General features: G+C 39.4%; 2 protein-coding genes across 2 annotated transcripts; both read right to left on the bottom strand.

Annotated features, from left to right (window-relative positions):
* Positions 1 to 2,202: 2,202 nt before the first annotated feature.
* LOC114581946 (vomeronasal type-2 receptor 26-like) lies at positions 2,203 to 9,700 on the bottom strand. Its single transcript, XM_077917831.1, has 6 exons — positions 9,498 to 9,700; positions 8,073 to 8,364; positions 6,811 to 7,674; positions 5,770 to 5,997; positions 3,829 to 3,955; positions 2,203 to 3,104 (listed from the first exon to the last, which is right to left on the bottom strand). The coding sequence occupies exons 1-6, from the start codon at positions 9,698 to 9,700 to the stop codon at positions 2,203 to 2,205; spliced, it is 2,616 nt and encodes an 871-aa protein (XP_077773957.1).
* Positions 9,701 to 12,096: 2,396 nt separating this feature from the next.
* LOC114583577 (vomeronasal type-2 receptor 26-like) lies at positions 12,097 to 20,719 on the bottom strand. The gene is made up of 7 exons (XM_077917830.1): positions 20,547 to 20,719; positions 18,891 to 19,182; positions 17,695 to 18,561; positions 15,747 to 15,974; positions 14,580 to 14,706; positions 12,377 to 13,246; positions 12,097 to 12,173 (listed from the first exon to the last, which is right to left on the bottom strand). Exons 1-7 carry the CDS (start codon positions 20,717 to 20,719, stop codon positions 12,097 to 12,099), a joined length of 2,634 nt encoding a protein of 877 aa, XP_077773956.1.
* Between the last annotated feature and the right edge of the window lie 1,262 nt (positions 20,720 to 21,981).

The raw sequence follows: 21,981 nt of genomic DNA, 5'->3' as shown, positions 1-21,981 counted from the left end.
GGAAATTTGCAGAATCCATCATGGAGCCCAGGCTTTGTCATTTGTTTTGGTTTTATATCATTTTTATCAGTTTCCAATAAAACAGCCAATTAACATATCCATAATCATAATCCAATTAAAAATAAACTAAGATAAAAAACAACAACCAAATTGCAGTCCAAATTATTAATTTTTCCGGGTTTCCCATAGTCTGGACCTCTGAAGTATATCTCCAATATCTTCATGCCTGCCTTCTTCTTGTTGTTCTCATATTTTCCACATTCCAATCTTATTGCTTTAAGGTCCCCCATCCCTGGCTGTGCAATTCTCAGTCATGTCAGAAATCATATATCCTTTCATCCATCAAATACAGCTTTATTTGTATATGTATATATAAATCTATATATCTATATCTATCTATCTATCTATCTATCTATCTATCTATCTATCTATCTATCTATCTATTCAACTCTCTATTTCCCAGTGCAGCTTTTCCTGTCTTTATTCCAATATTCCAATCCGGGCTGTTGTCCAAGTCTATCATTTGAAGTTTAATGACACAGCAACTCCCAAGTAGTTAATTCATTCCAATCTGATCTGTTATCCAAGCCTGTCGTATGAAATTTCCGTGTTGTTATATTGTTGCTATACACAATGATTTCCCATTGTTAAATTGTTAAGCGTACTGTTTGCAATATTGCAATGTAAATGAACTGTATTCTACATAATAAGTTATTTGGTGATCGATCAGCCTTCCCGGAAACCACACAATCCCACCCCCCCACCCACCCCTGTGCCTGGAAGCGGGGTTGCTAGACATCCATTTAGCTTTCTCTCTCGCTCATAATGAATAAATTCTGCAAACAGATGCACTGTCTGTTATTCCAAAATGTTGTCTCAAGTCATTATAAAGTCAGTTAGCAGGTATTTCCCACTTCCCTCAAAAAAGGGAGGAATTCTCATTTTTCCATGCTGCGTCATATTAACAAGTGCCATCTTGTTTCTTCTTTTATCTTTTTCAAGTCTGAGTAAAGCTGCGCAATTGAGTACTTAATTATAAATAGAAGTCCATCTGTACTTTAAAAAAAAAAAGGTTTCTTGATGAGGCTTGGCATAGAAAAACAAATGTAGATATTAAGAAGAGAAAAAAGGACATACCAATCACCGCCGTAATCCAAACACCATGATGAAAATCTCTTTTGAAGTCTGAGCTTATACACCAGGGAATGTGCCGTTTTCTGGTTTTTTCTGTCTTCTTCAGTCCAGACTATGTCTGTTTATTGTCCAAATCTAATTATTTTATCAAACAGATATTTCCGGCTTATGAGAGTGACTTCGGAGAGTGCCAGCTGATTTGTGCTCTGGGACCTAGCGTCCTGCCACTTGCACTTTGATGCAAGCTGACAATCTTGGACAATCTGCAGGTCTACGAGACAGTCCTCCCCCACCCTGGGGAGTCTGCCAGGGCTAATTACCCCCATATCAACCCTGAATTACCGGCACGGCTGGGGTCCGATTGTGTGGGAGTCAGCCATTTCTCACCGCCAGAAACAGGAAGCCAGGCTTTGTGGTTTTTACCTAGCAGTTCATAAGCTGGCTGAGAGGGAATGGGAACAGCAAAAGAAATGATGGAAAGCCCAGAGTCCCCTCGAGACTGTTGCTATTTTGAAGGAGGGAATAAATTCCATACTGGCAAATTTAGCTTTTTGAAATTAAAGTGAATTAAAGTGCTCTTGTGCAACAAGCAAACTTTTAAAAAATGGAATAAGGAGTGGGGGGGTGGATACATTCAAACGCGTGGAATAATAATTGCTAGTCATAATTGCTGGTAAATCATAAAATCTCTCTCCAACCAAATAAGGGTGAATGCTCAATAAACAAAGGGAATTATATAACCTCTCCACAAGCTTTGTGAAGAACGAATTCTCAATAACCACTTTGCTTGAAGGCACCCAAAGTAGACCATTTAAATAAATTTTACTGATTAATATTAATCTATTTTCTCCTAAATTCAGTGTTATTTTTCTAGAAAATAGGTGCTGGAACACATCATAAATGCTTCTGTTGTTTCCTTACAATGGCAATGGCACCCACCAGGGAGGTGCCCAAACTGAGTTCTGGCAAGTTCTGGCTGGACAACCAACCAAAAGCCCTTCCCAAAATCAGTACCCTTCATATAAAACAACACAAACAATACAAAAGGTGGGAGAATCAAGAGTTCCTTTAATTCTTTCTTCTCCTTAGTTGTTCTCTGCTGTTCAGTCCAGGCTTCAGAACAATGATATAGCATTTAGGGGCAAAGATGCAGCCCAATAACCCAGCACTGGAGACCAAGATGGAGAAGATCTCCACAGCCACCATGTATTTCCCTTTTGTGCTCAGAAAAGTTGGGATAAAGGACAACCAAACACTGCAAAATAGCAACATGCTGAAAGTAATAAACTTGGCTTCATTAAAGCTATCAGGTAGCCTGCGGGCTATAAAGGCCACAATGAAGCTGGTAAAAGCCAGGAGACCCATGTATCCAAGGCCACAATAAAACATAGCAATGGACCCCTCATTACATTGCAGAATGATTTCTTCAGTTACTGAGTGCATGTCTAAATCAGGGAATGGTTGAGAGGTTGATAACCACACAATACAAATACTTACTTGGATAACACAACAGAAAAGGACAATGGAATGAGACAGTCTTTTCCCTACCCACTTCCTCATACAGGAACCTGGTTCGGTGGCCATGAAAGCTACAACCGCAGTGTTGGTTTTGGCCAACACACAAGAAATGGCCACTGAGAAGATGATGCCAAAAGTTGGTTGTCGGAGGAGGCAAGTCACTTTGCCAGGTTGGCCAAAGAATAGGAAAGCAGAGAGAAAGCAGAGTAGGAGGGAGACAAGGAGAGTGTACGTGAGGTCCCGGTTGTTTGCTTTGACAATGGGGGTGTTTCTATGCTTAATGAATATTGCTAGCACAAAAGTTGTGACTAGAGAAAAAGAAATAGCAATTGAGGCTAAGCTGATCCCTAATGGTTCTTCATAAGAAAGAAAGTTTAGAGTTTTGGCAACACATCTGTTTTTGTTCTTGTTTGGATACTGATCTTCTGGGCACATGAAACAGTCGTCCATATCTGAAAGGGGGGGGGGGGGGGAATAGAACAAGTTCACATTCCAGTGGCAATTTATTTAAGATTCATGGTGAATTTCTCTGCCTCTCACATGGTAGCTACTGCTCCTATTAATTTGAATCCATTTGTTCAAGGGTTAGCGTATTGGAATAGAATGTATCTATTATAGTGATGTGGGACGCGGGTGGCGCTGTGGGTTAAAGCCTTAGCGCCTAGGACTTGCCAATCGAAAGGTCGGCAGTTCGAATCCCCGCGGCGGGGTGCGCTCCCGTCGTTCGGTCCCAGCGCCTGCCAACCTAGCAGTTCGAAAGCACCTTCGGGTGCAAGTAGATAAATAGGGATCGCTTACCAGTGGGAAGGTAAACGGCGTTCCGTGTGCTGCGCTGGCTCGCCAGATGCAGCTTGTCACGCTGGCCACGTGACCCGGAAGTGTCTGCGGACAGCGCTGGCTCCCGGCCTATAGAGTGAGATGAGCGCACAACCCTAGAGTCTGGCAAGACTGGCCCGTACGGGCAGGGGTACCTTTACCTTTATTATAGTGATGTACAGCATGTAAGAGTTGTATTAACAAATGGAATACTGGGAGTGACGGGAAGCTGCATAACACCCTTTTTGGTGCATTCTGGCACTCCAACCATGAAATTAGGCAAAAATCAATTTATCAAAAGGTGATGAATAACTTCATTGCCTAACAGACATTTATTCTTTCTTTATGTTCATAACATACCACTCTGGTTTGAAATCTTCCCTTCTGGGCATGGGACACAATCATAGCAGCAAAATTTCCCCTCTTCCTTCCTTTTCTTCTGATTGCCAGGGTGACAGTAGTCATTGCACACAGAAATAGGCACCACCTGTCCACAAACAGAGAAGATGTTTTAAAATAATAATATAAAAAGTTCTGCTGTTCAAACAAAGAAATTACGTAAATACTCAGTAATGCACCCTAAATGGCCTCGGCCCAGTATACCGGAAGAAGCTTTTCCACCTGCATCGTTCTGCCCGGACACTGAGGTCCAGTTCCGACGGCCTTCTGGCGTTTCCCCCTCACCGCGAGGTGTGAGGTTACAGGGAACGAGGCAGAGGGCCTTCTGGTGGTGCTGCCTGGTGGAACGCCCTCCCATTAGATGTCAAGGAAATTAGCAACTATCTGACTTTTAAAAGACCAGATGTCTGACCAGAAGTCAGCCCTGTTTAGGGAAGTTTTTAATGTTTGGTGTTTTATTCTGTTTTTAATCTGTTGGGAGCCACCCAGAGTGGCTGGGGAAACCCAGCCGGATGGGCAGGCTATAAATAAATTATTATTATTATTATCATCATCATCATCATCATCACCACCACCACCACCATCATCAGGATATAGCCTTGATATTGCCCTCTTCCTCTTCAGGGGTAACAAACTTTTTCCCAGTGGTCATACGCAAAAATGCGGGGTTTGCATACTAACTGCAAAATTGGACAATGAATGTAACGCTTACCTTTGTAACTTGCAGTGCAGCTAAGTACACATGCATACACCAATGAGAGGAGGCATGACCTGGTAGGTATTTGAGGACCAAACAGATCTGGTCTGCATTAGCCTCTGGTACTGAGGTTCTCCACACACAATGTCAGAAAGTGTAGCTTCAAGCCTTGCCTGGATATGCAAGGGACTGACATTCTTTCCCCATTCAAAGCTTTGTTCTGGTGACAAATTGTAGAAATTGTGATGGCCAACTTGTGGCATCATAACAATTTTGTTCTGAAATTTGTAGAACCCTTCCATATTTAAGAAAGACACAACACCAACACTTCACCTGCCAAAAACACAGCATTGTTTTGGCAAGGCAAAATGTTGCATCTGAATTTTGGATGTGGAGGGCAGTAAGATTCTCTAGGTAAAGGTAAAGGACCCCTGGATGGTTAAGTTCAGTCAAGGTGCCTATGGGGTGCAGTGGTCATCTCACTTCAGAGCGCATGGAAACGCCGTTTACCTTCCCATCACAGGGGTACCTATTTATCTAGGAACGCAGGTGGTGCTGTTGTCTAAACCAAAGAGCCTCTTGGGCTTGCTAATCAGGAAGTTGGCAGTTCAAATCCATGTGATGGGGTGAGCTCCCATTGCTTTGTCCCAGCTTCTTCCAACCTAGCAGTTCGAAAGCATACCAGTGCAAGTAAATGAATAGATACTGCTGTGGTGGGAAGGTGAACAGCATTTGTGTGCGCTCTGGCACTTGTCACATTCCTCCATGCACCTGTAGCAGTTTAGTCATGCTGGCTAAATGAGTCAGAAAGCTGTCTTTGGACAAACTCTGGCTCTCTTGGCCTGCAGCAAGATGAGTGCCCCACCCTGTATTTGCCTTTGACTGGACTTAACCTTCCAGGGGTCCTTTATCCTTACCTTTTCACCTATTTATCTATTGCACTGGCATGCTTTCGAACAGCTAGGTTGGCAGAAGCTGGAACGGAGCAACAGCAGCTCACCCCGTCATTGGGATTCAACCTTCCAATTGGCAAGCCCAAGAGGCTCAGTGGTTCAGACCACAGGGCTGCCTGCGTCCCCTTTCATATTCTCCATGGTCCTATCCAGTAGAAACAGAAATGATTGTACAGAAAAGGGGATTTTAATGTACCCAAATGACGCATCCGGAAAATGAAGGGAAGCCAAAGAATACCCTAGAATCCAAACCTGGTGAATACCATTGTACCACACAATCATGTCCTCATGAATGATGAATTCTTTTCCTTCAAGAGCCTCAGGATCCACCCATCCAACTTTCACTTGATGGAAGGACTTGTTTGGGAATGTGACAAAATTCATGATGTCAAATCCACCCCCTATTTCTCTTTTATCATTAAATGAAACTGTTTCTTTAGCTGAGTTATTAAAATAAATTCTTTGAAGAAAAGAGTGGAGCTAATTGAAAGAGAAAGAGACAGCATAATAACTTAGTGAACATTTACAAAAACCCACCCTAACCAATATTGTTTAAATAGCTTCATCCAACAAAGATCAATACATAAAAAAGCTATTTTGCAACAACCAAGGAAAAATATATGCTGCAAATGTAAAATGTTTTAAACATTGGTTGAAAACTAAAAATAAAAATTAAAAATCCAGGCCCAATATACTCACAAAACTTCATCTGTGAATGAAAAATACAACACTATTGCGGGCATTCAATACTAGTTCTACTCATAGTAGAACTCTTGAATTTAATGGACATAACTAAATTAAGTTTGTTAACTTTACTGGGTCTACTCTGAGTAGGACAATTCCAAAATATCAGATGCTCACAATAACTCAGAGTAGGACTTTCATTGGGGCTCCCCGTGTTCTGTACAACAATATTATTGTTAAGTTACTGCGTCCATTATCTGTACTTTCTGGAAATGAGTCAAGGCATTCTTATTTTCCATGTGATTTTCCAGATTGATGAAAAGATCTCTGCCTAGGTGTTCATTTTCTGTTGTTTTTAAGCCTTAACTCTGCTTTTCTTCTTCTAATTTAAAAATCATTGTAGATTTAAAAAAAAAAAAAGATCATCTTGGGAAGGCAGTGCACAAATCCATTATTATTATTATTATTATTATTATTATTATTATCATCATCATCATCATCATCATCATCATCATTATTACATTAGTTAGTTGTGAGTGGCTATCCATATGTAGTAGCGCCTTGCACAAATTAGTTCATTGAAATAAGGTTTCCTTTCCATGACATTACCTGCCAAGGCTGTGGCTCTTGAAGTTCAAATCTTTTATAGCGCAACATTATCCGGTCCTTCATTCTAGTAGAGTAAATGGCTTGCAAAGCATGAGCCACAATGTAGACAGCATTGTAGATACTGTAGCTGTGGCCATCCACACTCATTTCAAACAGTGGCTCAGGAAGGCTCTCCAATCTCTCCTCACCAGTACATGTTTCATTTACTTTGGTTGGCTCATGAAGAGTCGGAAATGTACAGTCAAATGCTTGCTCCCAGAAGTCCTTGAGGAAACCATTTCCTGAGGTCCAGTAAGGCTTTGCAACTTGAAGAAAATGCTTGAACCCTGTAAGTTCTTTTGAATGTCTTGAGAATGCAATGGTGCCTTGAAAGAACTGGAGATCCCATCCTCTTTGAAAGCCTACTAATACAAAATCAGTCTGGGTTGTCAAGATCCACACTTTTCTTAATGACATGATTTCATTATTTATAGGATCCCGCATAACTATAATTAATGTCAGCCACGTCAGTGTCAAAGATTCTCCATAGATGATAAATGTACTGGCTTTATCATCTGTGAATGGTATATAAATATTTGAGGCTAGGTCAAGAACATCACCAATTTCATTGAAATGGGGTACGTGTGGGATTTGCAGTGTGAAGGCTGAGCAGATTCCATTCTGGTAAAACAAGGACTCCATTGTCCGTAAGAAATGTTCTCCACTGTTATCGTTCACAGTAAAGAGTCCAATCCATGTCCATCCAAAATGCTTCAACAATGTGATAATCCCCATGTACTCTTGGGTTTCATTGGGCACCATGTGGTACAAAGACGTAACCTGCCTTTTATCGCTCTCCTTTGAAGGAAATGAACCATATGTCAGCTAAAAATAAATGATGAAATAGGGTAGAGATGTGTTAGGGCTGTTATATGTGAGAATGTGCTTGTTTGTCAATGAAATATTTCTTGAAGTTGTTTGTAGGTTCTGTGAGTATTATGCTAGGAGTATTTCAGCTAAACTTTCTAGAGATATGGAAACAGTATACCATTTCTAGGAATTGTCATCCTTCAGGAATTGTAGAGGGAGTGGTTTCTTCAATTCCACTTTTCAACAGTTGTTCAGATATTGTATTCAGGGATCAATGGAACCCCAAACCCCAATAACTCAGAGTCCCTCAATATGAACCTTTTTTGCTTCCATCTGCAGCATAGGAATGGCAGACAAATGACACAGGAACAGTGTTATTTATGGAAATTCCCATGTCTCCAATACATTCCTACCTGTGGAATGCTGTACAAGTCTAAGATGTCTGCCATATGGAAAGACGTGTCAGAGCCAAGTCCTCCGATGATGGCTATGAGGTTTTTCTGGGTGTCACATTTGTAGTTGGGGACAAATCTATGCAACTTGAAGAGCAGACCTAGAGTGCTACAATAGGTCATCCTTGCATCATAGTAGCTGTCATGGATGTGGAACCCAAGTGTGACATTGGGTAAGATCTTTGGATTCTCATTGATCTCTCTCACAGCAAATGCCACAGCAATGGTGTGCTGGTAGAATTTTGTCAGCATTCTGCAAACAAAGCAATTTAATTTACCATTTCAGAAGAAAAGTTTACAATGCAGGAAATAAACATATTATTTATGAGCTAACAGACACCTTCCTCCTTAGAACACATATAATATAGGCTGCATGAGTGCATTTATATTCTGCATAGTATTTTGACACCTCTTGGAGTCTGACTTTCTGCTGCAAACCACAATCCCCTGGAAACAAGTGGGGTTTACTCAGGAATAGGCATATATGGAACTGCATCATATTTGTTACACTTATTCCCATTTATTCCCAATAAATTAATCTGACTTTTTAAAAAGACCCATTCATTTTAGTGGGAGGAAACTTACAGTGCAAGCCTATTAATTTTAAATCAGATGACCTATGATGATGGATGAGTAATATGTAAGATGGCAGTTTTAGTCTGAATACAATCCTTAATCTTTAAGGTACCAGAAGGTTCTTCCCTTGTTTTTGGTTAATGATTGGCTATTGAGTGATAGCAATTAATTTCAATGGTTCTACTCTGAATACCACCCAGTGTTTATGTTTCCCCCTTCAATTTTTTTGTTACTAGCTGCATGGGTTCAAGAAACATGAAGTGTTGTCTGTGTGTGTGCAACAAATAAGCATCCTGCAAAATATCTAAGAAAGATGCACAAAAATCAGTGCGCGCGCACACACACACACACAGAGAGAGAGAGAGAGAGAGAGAGAGAAATGAAGTGTCTACTGTCACCTTGAAGACTAATGAACCTAATATGGATACGCTTTTGTTGATTACAATCAATGTCATTAGTTCCAAGAAGTGTTACTCTCAGATATCTCTCCTTGTTTTAGTTTACTACTAAAAATCAGCTTCTAGTTGACTTTCAAAGCATAACACAGTACACTAAAAAAAGCAATTAAGCTCAATAAACACAACAACAACAACAACAACAATGAAATATCAGCAGTATAAATACACTAAATGCCTGAGAATATTATGAAATAAAGTCCATATGTACTGCCTGAAAGCTTAGCAGAATGCACAAAATTCAAAATGTGATTGAGAATGAGGAGCTGGCCAACAGGAATGCTGTCAGTTATCAAGACAATTCCCCTGTGAACTGACCAAGCCTAGAAGATGGAGAGTGGGGATTGATCCTTACTGTGGAACCTCAAACATTTTCTGCGAAGGGTGCTCCTTGAAAAGAATTTCAGAGAAAACGTAAAATATCTGAGAAGTAATTGCACCAATGATGAAGTCACCTGGCTGGTACCACTCATGGGGAACAAGGAGAAGATTGGTCACATCATCTAGTCTGCACACCATAGGAGGAAGCAGAAACAGCAACACCAATAGTGGCAACATACTGTCAACAAAGTTTCACTCTAAATACAGTCCTTCCTTTCCCCATCCATACCACCTGCCTTAGTTAAATAGGTTTTGTTGAATGATGTCTGACTGTGTCAATACAGCTGCAGAAGAATCATTTATCAGTTGTATTTTTACTATTAAATGATTGACTCTGAACATCTTGATTAACTGCTGAGATTACAAACACTTTGATATGACATCTGACCAGTATTATAGGGGTGGGCAGAAGAAACATCAGGAAGGCTGCTAACAAAGCTCTGTCTGCCTTATGCTCCTATGTCCAAGGGGGATTGTTTATAAGCACTTTCAGGCTAACTTGTTGATTGTTTCATGATGCCTTCTGGGCAGTCTCTTGGGCTATGCCCATTTTTTGTGATTTAGATAATTGCAGGGGGAGAAAATCACTTATTCAGAGATTGGATCCTGAGTGGCCCTTTTGATAGAAAACATGTTGGTCCATATGCCACCTCTGTTCTTTAGTGGCACAGAAAGTTGTGGATTGGTTACAATTTTCTCCAAAGGGCAAATGCCATAGGGAAAGTCAGAGTGAGGCCATTTTCTTTGGAAAAACAAAGCATTGCTAAATGCTAAAAATAATCTCTACAGAGGTACCTCGGCTTAAGAACTTAATTCATTCTGGAGGTCCATTCTTAACCTGAAACTGTTCTTAACCTGAGGTACCACTTTAGCTAATGGGGCCTCCCACTGCTGCCGCCATGCCGCCACTTCACAATTTCTGTTCTCATCCTGAAGCAAAGTTCTTAGTCCAAGGTAACATTTATGGGTTAGCGGAGTCTGTAACCTGAAGCGTATGTAACCTGAAGCGTATGTAACCCGAGGTACCAGTATATATATATAGTGGTACCTCGGGTTACATACATATATGAAGAAAAAGTAGTTGAGGTTTTAAAAAGACTTCCAAACATTCCCATTCTATGTTATCTGTTTTCAGTCTGTAACCTGAAGCGTCTGTAACCTGAAGTGTCTGTAACCTGAGGTACCACTGTACTGCCAAAGTCATGTTCAGCTACAATTTATCCACGCAACAAATCACTGGCTAAAAAAAGTATGGAATTGACTATAGGGGGTAAAATTGTAGATTTAATCTCAAAGAATGTCTAGGGTTGGCTTGACATTGAGCACCTATGAAATTTATTTCATTGTCATTTCTAACTTATTAAAAATAAATAAATGAAACACTAAGTGACCTATTTGTTTTATGGTAGCATATACAGAATGCAAACAAACAAGCAAATGCTATGTTAGAAACCCACTTGTAAGCAGTGGCCAGAAGGCTTTCAAATCAGCACATGCATGAGTGGGAAACTGCCTGGGTAGACTGACATGATCACCATGGGCTGATGAAAGAGTTCACTCCCTTCCCATGTAGTTTGGCTCCAATTAATATCACACACATGTGCACACAGATATATATATATACTTATTTATGACAAATAAAAAGGATTCAAAGAGTTTGCTGTGATGTATAACATGCCATTTTCTTTTAAATTTAAATCCACCGAGAATAGTGCTGCCACTTGCTGACCGAAGACTTTCTATATTAGTCTAAACCTGCATTCATGTTTTAGAACATAATTTGTGCCAAATTCTTCTCCACATAAGTAATTCAAAGGTCATTGGCAGGGCAGCTGTGAAAACGCTGGTTTCAAAATGAGAAAGGAGATTTGGAGGGATGTGGATGCCAGGGAATACATTGAAAGGATGATGATGGTGATGATGATTAACAGGCATATCTAAGGCTTCCAATAATGCACAAGACTAAGAATGTGATTGAGAAAGAGGAGTGCCCAGAGTGAACCAGGATGGTTTTTTAACAACTCAGATATTTATAGATTCAATTCTGAGGTTTGCAATCTAAAAGGCATAACACAAAAGGAAAGGGGATTTGGAGGAATGTAGAGAAGGAAACACTCTTTCTGTGGAACCTCAAATATTCTGTGATGTGTGCTCTTTGAAGAAAACTTCATAAAATACATAAAAGAGCTGGGAAGCTATCCCACCAATGATGAGGCCACCTGGCTGGTATCACTCATGTGGAAAAAGAAATGGATTGTTCACTGAGCACCTCAAAGTATCTTCTGTGCAGTCAACCGGGGATTTCAGAAATATCAACAGCCACAACATCATAGCCTCCCAGCTTTTCTAAAAATGCAGACCTTCCTGTGCTCATCCTTAGCTAGAACTGGCTATTATTGGTGATGCCAATACAGCTCTACAAGAGGCCCCCGGTAACTGTTTTTGAGAATCGAAAGATTACAAAAACATGTTATTAATAGTAGATGAGAGTGCTGAAACTCTGATTTAAATTCTGGTGAATACCGAGGGTGGGGGAGGTCAGAAATGAAGTTGATAATTGGCTGTCTCTGCTCCTATTTCCAGCTATCTAAGGCATTTGAGATTATTTTCAATGGCTTTCTGACTTGTTTTTTTTTAACTTTTCTAGTGCCTTCGAAAAAACATCTCTGGCTTTGATTAGGTACACCTTGCTCACAGGTCCTCCTCAAGTTAACAAAAATCCCACCACTGAATCCAGTGTCACTTCTCCCATAACCACAGCCTTGGATTCATGCAGGAATAAAAATTTCATTAAAAAATAGGGAAAAATAAAAGAAATTTTTTACATCCTTTTCCTTATTAGTTGTTCTCTACTGTTTAGCTGAGGCCTCAGCAAAATGATGTAGCATTTAGGAGCAAAGATGCAGCCCAATAACCCAGCACTGGAGGCCAAGATGGAGAAGATCTCCACAGCCACCATGTGTTTTCCTTTCGTGCTCAGATAGGTTGGAACAAAAGAAAGCCAAACACTGCAGAACAGCAACATGCTGAAGGTAATGAATTTGGCTTCATTAAAACTGTCGGGTAATCTGCGGGCCAGAAATGCCACACTGAAGCTGGCAATAGCCAGGAGGCCCATGTAGCCCAAGACACAATAAAACATGGCAACAGACCCTTCGTTACATTGCACAATGATTTCTGTGGTCACAGAGTACATATCTAAATCAGGATATGGGGGAGTAGTTGTCAACCACAAAGTACAAATATTTGCTTGAATAAGACAAGAGGAAAGGACAATGGAGTAGGCCAACTTTTTTCCCACCCATTTCTTTATGTTTGACCCTGGCTTAGTGGCCATGAAAACTACAACAACAGTGACAGTTTTGGCCAAGATGCAAGAAACTGCAACAGAGAAGATCATGCCAAAGGTAGTTTGTCTCAGAAGGCAAGTCGCTATCCCAGGTTTTCCAAGGAATAGAAAAGAAGAGAGAAAGCAGAACAGAAGGGAAATGAGGAGAGTGTAGGTGAGGTCTCGGTTGTTGGCTTTCACAATGGGAGTATCTTTGTGCTTCACAAAAGTACTAAACACTAAAGTTGTAACAATGGAAAAAAACAAAACAATTGAGGCTAAACTGATCCCTAATGGTTCTTCATTTGAAATGAAGTTTAGAGTTTTGGAGAGGCATCCATTTTTGTTCTTGTTGGGATATTGATCTTCTGGGCATCTGAAACAGTCATCCATATCTGAAAAACAGAAGTAGGTCAGATTCCTAGACAATATTATATTATGCTGAGTTTGCTGAGTATATAGCAGTTTAATCACTTTAATATGTCTCCTTTTTAGGTTATCTTAATGTGAAACTGGGACGTGGGTGGCGCTGTGGTCTAAACCACAGAGCCTAGGGCTTGCTGATCAGAAGGACGGTGGTTCGAATCCCCACGATGGGGTGACCTCCCGTTGCTCAGTCCCAGCTCCTGCCAACCTAGCAGTTCGAAAGCACGTCAAAGTGCAAGTAGATAAACAGGTTCCACTCTGGTGGAAAGGTAAACAGTGTTTTTGTGCGCTGCTCTGGTTCGCCAGAAATGGCTTAGTCATGCTGGCCACATGACCCGGAAGCTGTCTTCGGACAAACGCCGGCTCCCTAAAGAGCGAGATGAGCTCGCAACCCCAGAGTCATCCGCGACTGGACCTAACGGTCAGGGGTACATTTACCTTTACCTTTAATTTGAAACTAAATTATTCTATCTTCATTGGGGCTTACTCTCAAATCTATGTAGAAAGTATTGCACCAGGAGTATTTGTTTTACTAATTATTCTTGAGAGGATAATGGTGTCAGCAGAGAAACATTTGCAAATCATTCCAAGCGAAGCACAGTGGTACCTTGGTTTTCGATCAGCTTAGTTCTCAAACAACTTTGAACCTGAATGCTGCAAACATGGAAGTAACTGTTCCGGTTTCTGAATTTTTCCCCGAAAACCAAACGTGCTACGTTTTTAGTTCTGATTAGAGTGTTCCTCTTCCAGTTGGAGTGTTGTGTTTCTGATTTGAGCCCCACGCTTCCGATTAGATATTTGGAGCTTATATTTGGTGCTACTGTTTTTGCTATTTATTTAATTTTTTTGCATTTTTGTTTGTGTGGTTTTCCTGTTTCATTTGTTTTTGTGACTGTGTAGAACCCAGTACAGCTACTGATTGATTTATTGCATGTGTGACTGTGGAAATGGATAAAAGCTGCAAAGTCAAGAGAACCATTAACAGAACAACAATAGAGGTAGTAAAATTCATGTTAAATTCCTGTTTTGGAGTTGTTTTTAAAAGTCTGGAGTGGATTAATCCATTCATTTTGCATTACTTTCTATGGGAAAGTGTGCCTTGGTTTTGGAATGCTTTGGTTTTGGAACGGACTTCTGGAATGGATTAAGTTTGAGAACCAAGGTACCACTGTACTATATATATATATATATATATATATATATATATATATATATATATTAACATTTGTAAATACAGTATTAGAAAACAAGCCATATTAACACTTTCTAACAAAAAGAAAATATGATTTCATTGTCATATACCATTTTGGTTTGAAATCTTGCCTTCTGGACATGCGGCACAATCATAACAGCAAAATTTTTCGCCTTCCTTCCTTTTCTTCTGATAACCAGGGAGGCAGTGCTCATTGCAAAGAGAAATAGGAGTCACCTATCCATATACAAGAAAGGAGTCTGAGTTGAGGCTTTTCTGTTTGATGGGCAGTATTAGGATCAAAATACACCAGAACACTGGTATCTCTGGAAACAATTATGTCAGTGAGAAAGTTATGTAATGCAATGTCAAACCAGAAAAATATTTGACCCCTATTCCCACACTGAATTGTCTTTATGTTTGTGTAGAAAAATATTGTCTAAGACAGCATTTTGTGTAATAAGGATAACGCTTCTTTAAAACACATGGTTTTACAATGTCCTATAATTAATAGATTTTAGGAGAAAGTACTGGATTATATAATGTAATTGTGAAAAAATAACAATAAAAACCAGAGAATACTATTATTTTGAACTAACTTCATACATAGTGTATAGAATTTGACAACTAGACAACATGAATGGGTTATCCTTACCCTTCCTATGGCCGAAAGACTGATATTGCTGCATTGGAAAGATTAATGTACGACTCCATTTATTAAATGGACTGAAGACCTAACTATGCCTACCATGTATGAGTGGATTGTTTCTAGATGTCGACTTTAAATAGACATCTGTAATTAAACTTGGAACTCATTTATACAAAATACACTAGCTTAAAAAATGCAATAGTTAACTGTAAACAATTGTTATAGTGATTTACTATACCCCGTTCCCCTTTCTCATTTTCTTATTTTCTTTCTTCATTTTTTTAAAGACTTTTTATACGTGGCATTTAAATTTGCGGGGGTGGGATGATTTGCCACTTATGCAATGCAAATAGAGACTACCCACTACTGCCTCACAAATACATTTTGAAATGCCATATATAAATGAGGTGCAGATAACAACTACATAAAATATAGCATTGGGTTCTTTTCTTTTTATTTTTTTACAGTTCATTGTTGCACCTAATCCTTCAATGTGGTAGATGGCCGCATTATTCCCATGACCCTGTCCAAAAAAGACAGATTGTATGTAGAAAAGAAGTGATTCTTCTGCCAGGCTACATCTATGTAGCTAATGCAGGGGGTAACAAGAATGATGAAGGATCTGGACCTGGTTAAAACCTTTGTGCCACATGATCATGTCCTCATGAATGATGAATTTCTTTCCTTCATGAGCATTGTCATCCACCTGCCCAACTCTGATTCGGAGGAAAGACCTGTTTGGGAATGTGACCATGTTCATGATGTCAAATCCACCTTCCATTTCCCTTTTAGCAGTGAAGGTCATGGATTCTCCAGCTGAGTTGTTAAAGGAAATATCACCAAGAAAAGGGTGAAGCTAATTGAAGGATAAAAAGACGAAATGAGAGGAAGCAATGCAGATTTTGCACATAATGCCATGATTTTGAAACACAGTTCTTTTCTAGTATTGTTTACTAGTATTGTTTCTCAATAACCAAGAGTGAAAAATCAGCAATTCTGCTATAGTTGATATTGTTACAGAAGCCCGGCACCTGTCTCTCTGCCAAGCTGTGGCAAAAGCACATGGGATCTCAGGTGCCCACACAGGGTCTGTGTCTCTTTGGAGAACAGAAGACTCAGCAATGTCTGTTGTGCTTCAAGAAATGTGGTTTATTCTCCTATTTACACCCTCAGTCTCTCATCATATTACAAAAAAACTCAAATCCTAGCATTTATTAATAGTTGGACCCCCACCCCAGTTCTGTAACAATATTAACTCCATAATATGCAATATGTTTTCACTACCCGCTAAGTTCTTTAAATTGGTGGAAAGTTTGGATCTAAAAGACTCCTGGAGGTTCAAACATGAGTTAAAAATAGATTACACCTATTTCTTAGAACCAAAACAATTTCAAGTAGGATTGATGCCAAATGGCTATCTACAGATTTATTGGGGAGAATAAATGAGACACAGATCCTACCAAACACAATTTCGGACCACAATCTGATTTTACTTCAATTAAAACTAGAGTGGCAAGTAGGAATAAGAAGATGGAATTTGAACAACTCACTATTGTATGATGAGAAGATACTAGAAGATGCAAAAGAAACTTTGCAAGAATTATTTAAATTTAATAAAAAGATACAGAATCATGAATAATTTGGGATACTAGTAAAGCAGTCATCAGAGGATAGTTCATAAAAAAAATGCTATACGAAGAAAAGAAAAAGGTGAGGGGGAAAATAGAATATTGAATGATTTTTTTAAAAAAAGGAAAAGGAATTTTTAAAAAATCCAAAAAAGGAAAATATAAAAACGGAAATTAAATTATTAAAATTGGAATACAAAACAAAAGTTGAACAGGAAATGGATTGGAATTTAAAAATTTGGAATCAAAATAATTTTCTAATAAACCCAGCAAATATTTGGCTTGGAAAATAAAGAAAACGAAACATGAAAAATTGATAAATAGGCTAAAAATAGGAGAAAAAATTATAGACGACCCAAAGACAATAATGCAGGAATGTGTGAAATATTTTGAAGAGTTATATAAGAAAAAGGAAGAAAATAAAGATGATATAGAACAATATCTAAAAAGACATCAAATAGTTGCCAATATAAAAGAAAAAATTAAGGAGTTAGTTATTCCAATAACTTCACAAAAAATCAGAAATGTAATGAAAAAAATGAAAACAGATAATGTACAATGAGAATGTTTGGAAGTCTTTTTAAAACCTCAACTGCCTACACACACACACACACACACACACATACACACACACAAACATATACATATTCTCCTTTTCCTTTCCTTTCTTTTCTTTTGTCTCTTTTCTTCTTCTTCATAAATTGTATTGTTATGTGTATTGTTAGGTGTACAAGGTATTTTTGCTTCTTTTTGTTACAAACAAAAACAGAGAGTCTTGTATAAATGTTGTATAAATGTATATTTTTAACAATAATAAAGATCAACATGGGGGGGGGGATGTGCAAGATGCTTTCAGTGAATAAAACGTACAATTCCAGATGAGAACCTGGAAATTGTCTTATATTATACTAATGGACACAATGTTCTATTTTTTAAAAAATACATTACCTGCCAAGCCTGAAGTTCTGGAAGTTTGAACATTTTATGACCCCTCCTTGTTCTGTGCCTGGACCTAGTTAAATAAATGTCATGTAAAGCATGAGCCACCACATGCACAGCATTGTAGATACTGTAGCTGTGACCAGTCATGCGCCTTTCAAAAATTGGATCTGGAAGGCTTTCCAGGTTTTCCTCTCCAGTACATTGTTCACTGATGTCCACGAGGACACTGGGGTTTGGAAAAGTACAGTCAAATGCTTGCTCCCAGAAGTCCTTCAGAAAACCATCTCCGTCTCTACCATCCATTTTTATGCTCTGAAGAAATTCCTTGAACCCTATAATTGTTTTTGAGTGAATTGTGAAGCAAATGGCACCTTGGAAGAGATCAAGATCCCAGGTCCTTTGAACCCCCAACAATATGAAATCTACCTGACTTGTTATGATCCAAACCTTTCTAAGTGATGATCTGTTCACATTTTCAGGATCTCGCAGAATGACATTAGCTGTCAGCCATATAGTTGCCATAGATTCTCCATAGATGATGATTGTATTGGCCTTGTCATCAGTAAGATCTGTATAATGACTCGACAATGAATCACACAATTCATTCCACATATCAAAATGGGGTAATTTTGGGAGACTTTGTGTGAAGGCTGAACACATTCCATTTTGGGAAAGCAAAGGTTCCATAGTCTGCAAGAAATTTTGTCCGCTCTCATCATCCACAACAAAGAGTCCAACCCATGTCCACCCAAAATACTTAAGCAGGTTGATAATCCCCATGTATTGGTGGGCTTCATTAGGCACTGTGCGGTAGAAGGAAGGGATGCGACTTGTATCACTGTCCTCCTCAGTGGGAAATGAACCATAAGTGAGCTAAAGGAAATTGTACTCATATTACAGAAGGAAACCAGAAGAATTCTATTTGAGTATATGCTTGTTTATTCAACAAATAGTTGAAGCAATTGGTAGTTTCTGTGTGAGTTAAATTCAGCAACCTTTCTAGTAAAATTTTCTAGTAAAATGGGAACTATCAAAAGGGCATTTTGTGTTCTTTAGGGCTAAAAAATGTCCAGGCCTTAGACACTAATATGAGCATCTTGCATTGGACTCATAAATGAATGGGACACATAAATGGACTCATAAAGGAACAGGAGAAGTGTAGATTGTGGAAATTAACATATCACCACATTCACAAACCCCACCTGTGGAATCTTGTAGAGGGATATGGTGTCAGCCATATGGAAAGAAGTGTCATAGCTAAGTCCCCCGATGATGGCTATGAGGTTTTTCTGAGTGTCACATTTGTAGTTCAGGATGAAACGATGTGATTTGAAGAGCAAGTCAAGTGTGGTACGATAGGTCATCTTTGCATCAAAATAGCTGTCATAGATATGGAACCCAAGAGTGATATTGGGCAATATCTTGGGGTTCTCGTTTACCTCTTCTACAGCAAATGCTAAGGCAAGGACATGCTGGTAGAATTTTGTCATCATACTGCACATAAAGTGAATTTTTTGAAAATTTCAGATGGGAACTGTATTATACATGTCAACCTACAACAATAGGAGTCAGTTCTATCTCAAACTAATTCAGATTGAAATAATATTATTGTATATGTTTTTTCTTAGCTATGGAATAACAGTCATTAGAAAATGTATGTTTCATCAGGACAGTTGTATACTGTACAGTATTCTGACACACCTGCTGTTAATCTCTTGATTGACCTATAAAACTCATTTGATTAAAAATAATAATAATGCTTTCTCTTTTAGTAAAGGTAAAGGGACCCCTGACCGTTAGGACCAGTTGTGGACGACTTTGGGGTTGCCGCACTCATCTCACTTTACTGGCCGAGGGAGCCGGCCTACAGCTTCCGGGTCATGTGGCCAGCATGACTGAGCGAACCGGAGCAGTGCACGGAAACATCATTTGCCTTCCTGCTGGTACCTATTTATCTACATGCACTTTGATGTGATTTTGAACTGCTAGGTGGGCAGGAGCAGGGACCGAGCAACGGGAGCTCACCCCGTCGCGGGGATTCGAACTGCCGACCTTCTGATCAGCAAGCCCTAGGCTCTGTGGTTTAGACCACAGCACCACCCGCATCCCTTTTCTCTTTTAGTAGGTGATCACAAAGGAGGTGTGTTCCGGCCGATAAAAGCTGCAGTTCTATATATGCTTAATCTGGATGTAAGTCTCAATGAATTCAAAGGGACTTATCACGTAGTAGACTGTAGCAGAAGGGTCATCCCATTGAGTTCAATGGTGCTTACTGTCAGATAATTTTTTTTTTTCATCTTCACTAATCAAAAAGGCAGCTAGAACTACTGTGAGAAAATTTTGGTTCATTATCACAATTGGTCTGCAACCAATTATGAAATTGAGATTCATTCTTCTAATGGAAGATTTATTATTATTATTATTATTATTATTATTATTATTATTATTATTATTATTATAAATAGCCAGTGTGGTGTAGTGGTTAAGAGCGGTAGGCTCGTAATCTGGGGAACTGGGTTTGTGTCTCCGCTTCTCCACATGCAGCTGCTGGGTGACCTTGGGCTAGTCACACTTCTTTGAAGTCTCTCAGCCCCACTCACCTCACAGAGTGTTTATTGTGAGGGAGGAAGGGAAAGGAGAATGTTAGCCGCTTTGAGACTCCTTCGGGAAGTGATAAAGCAGGATATCAAATCCAAACTTTTCTTCTTCTTCTTCTTTAGAGAAAAACAAAGTTTCCTACACCAGCTCTTAGGTGTCAGTGATAAGAAATTCCCTATCGCTGGCTTTACAGTCTAGAAGACCTGAAGGAAAAGTTAAGGGGATTTGGAAGGATACAGAAGGTGAGGGAAAACCCTTACTGTGGAAGTTCAAACATATTCTCTGAAGGGTGAACCTTGAAGAACTCTTCATAGAAAGTATAACAGATCTGAGAGGCAATCCCACCAATAATGAAGTCACCTGGCTGATACCACTCGTGTGGAATTGGAAATGGATTTTGAATGGGGCACTTCATAGTATCTACTTTTCCCATAGTAGGAAACAACAGAAACAGAAAGACCAATAGCCACCACATCCAGGCAGCCTGTCTTCTTTCCACATCCAGATTCCCCTTTGTCTATCAGTAACAGCTGACTGACATAAACAGATTGCAGTGGATGATGCCTGGCTCTGCCAATACAGCAAAATAAGGAAAATCCACAAGTCTTATTTTAGAACCAAAGCACGACAGACACATTCCTTAAATGTCACCTAAGAATGCTAACACTCTGATTTCAATTCTGACCTACAAATAAGGGAGGAGAAACATATAAAACTGATAGAGCCCTTCCTTTCTCATGCCCCTACCCTTCATGGTACAGAGACTTATTTATTATAATCACTTCAGGCTTGCTCATTGTCTGATTTCTAATTGTTTCCTCCATTGGTGAACAAATTATAGTGATTTGGAGAACTGCAAAGAAAGAGAACTTCTTCAAAGCTTTAGCTCAAAGGGGCATTTCTTTTCGTAAGAAACATTGGGTTGTGTGTTTTTCTGAAGTCTGTGCACATGTTACCTCTGTTCCTTAGTGGCACAAAAAGTGCCAATTTGTTTAGTTTCCACAGGGAAGCTAAAAATGAAATAAATTTCTTGGGCATTACAAAGCAACAAATCCCAAATTAAAGATCGCTTCCAAACTCCAGGTTTACCAAACACTGGACAGCACACATTTCTCAGGAGAATAGACATGAAGCACAATACAGTTGTGCCATAAAGGTGAGGGGACCTACAGGGCAATCATACACAAAATAAGCTGATGTAAAATTAAATCACACTGGGATAAAGTACAATAGATGAAAACTCAGAACTTAACTACTGTTGGCTGAGCTGCCCAAACCCTAGCAGAAGGAAAATAAGCCCACCTCTAGTACAGCCAGTCAAGAAAAAGGTTTGTGTCCAACATTACTCCACTGAAAAGAGGGACATCCTGCCATGGAATGATAAACTTGTAAAGTTGGAAGGGACACCCCAGGGTCATTTAGTCCAACCCCCTTTGCCCAGTGAGGAGCTGGGATGCACAACCATGAGAGGTTAAGAGATTTAGAGATTTTCATGCCCGACTGACTGAGCTAAGGTTGACATACATCCAGAATTTCCCAGGCATAGCTGGGTTTCAGCCATAGGACACTGTTATCATGTATGGCAACCCATGTCGGAAGTGTAGAATTTGGCAAAATTCCTTAAAAAACTTTGGCCCAAACCTTCCCACCCCCTTCAGATTAAAAAAAAAGGTAAAGAGCTTTTATGTCCAGATT

Source organism: Podarcis muralis, chromosome 13 (genome assembly GCF_964188315.1).
Source record: "Podarcis muralis chromosome 13, rPodMur119.hap1.1, whole genome shotgun sequence".
Classification (NCBI taxonomy): Eukaryota; Metazoa; Chordata; class Lepidosauria; order Squamata; family Lacertidae; genus Podarcis; species Podarcis muralis.
This window is presented reverse-complemented; position numbering and strand designations above follow the sequence as displayed.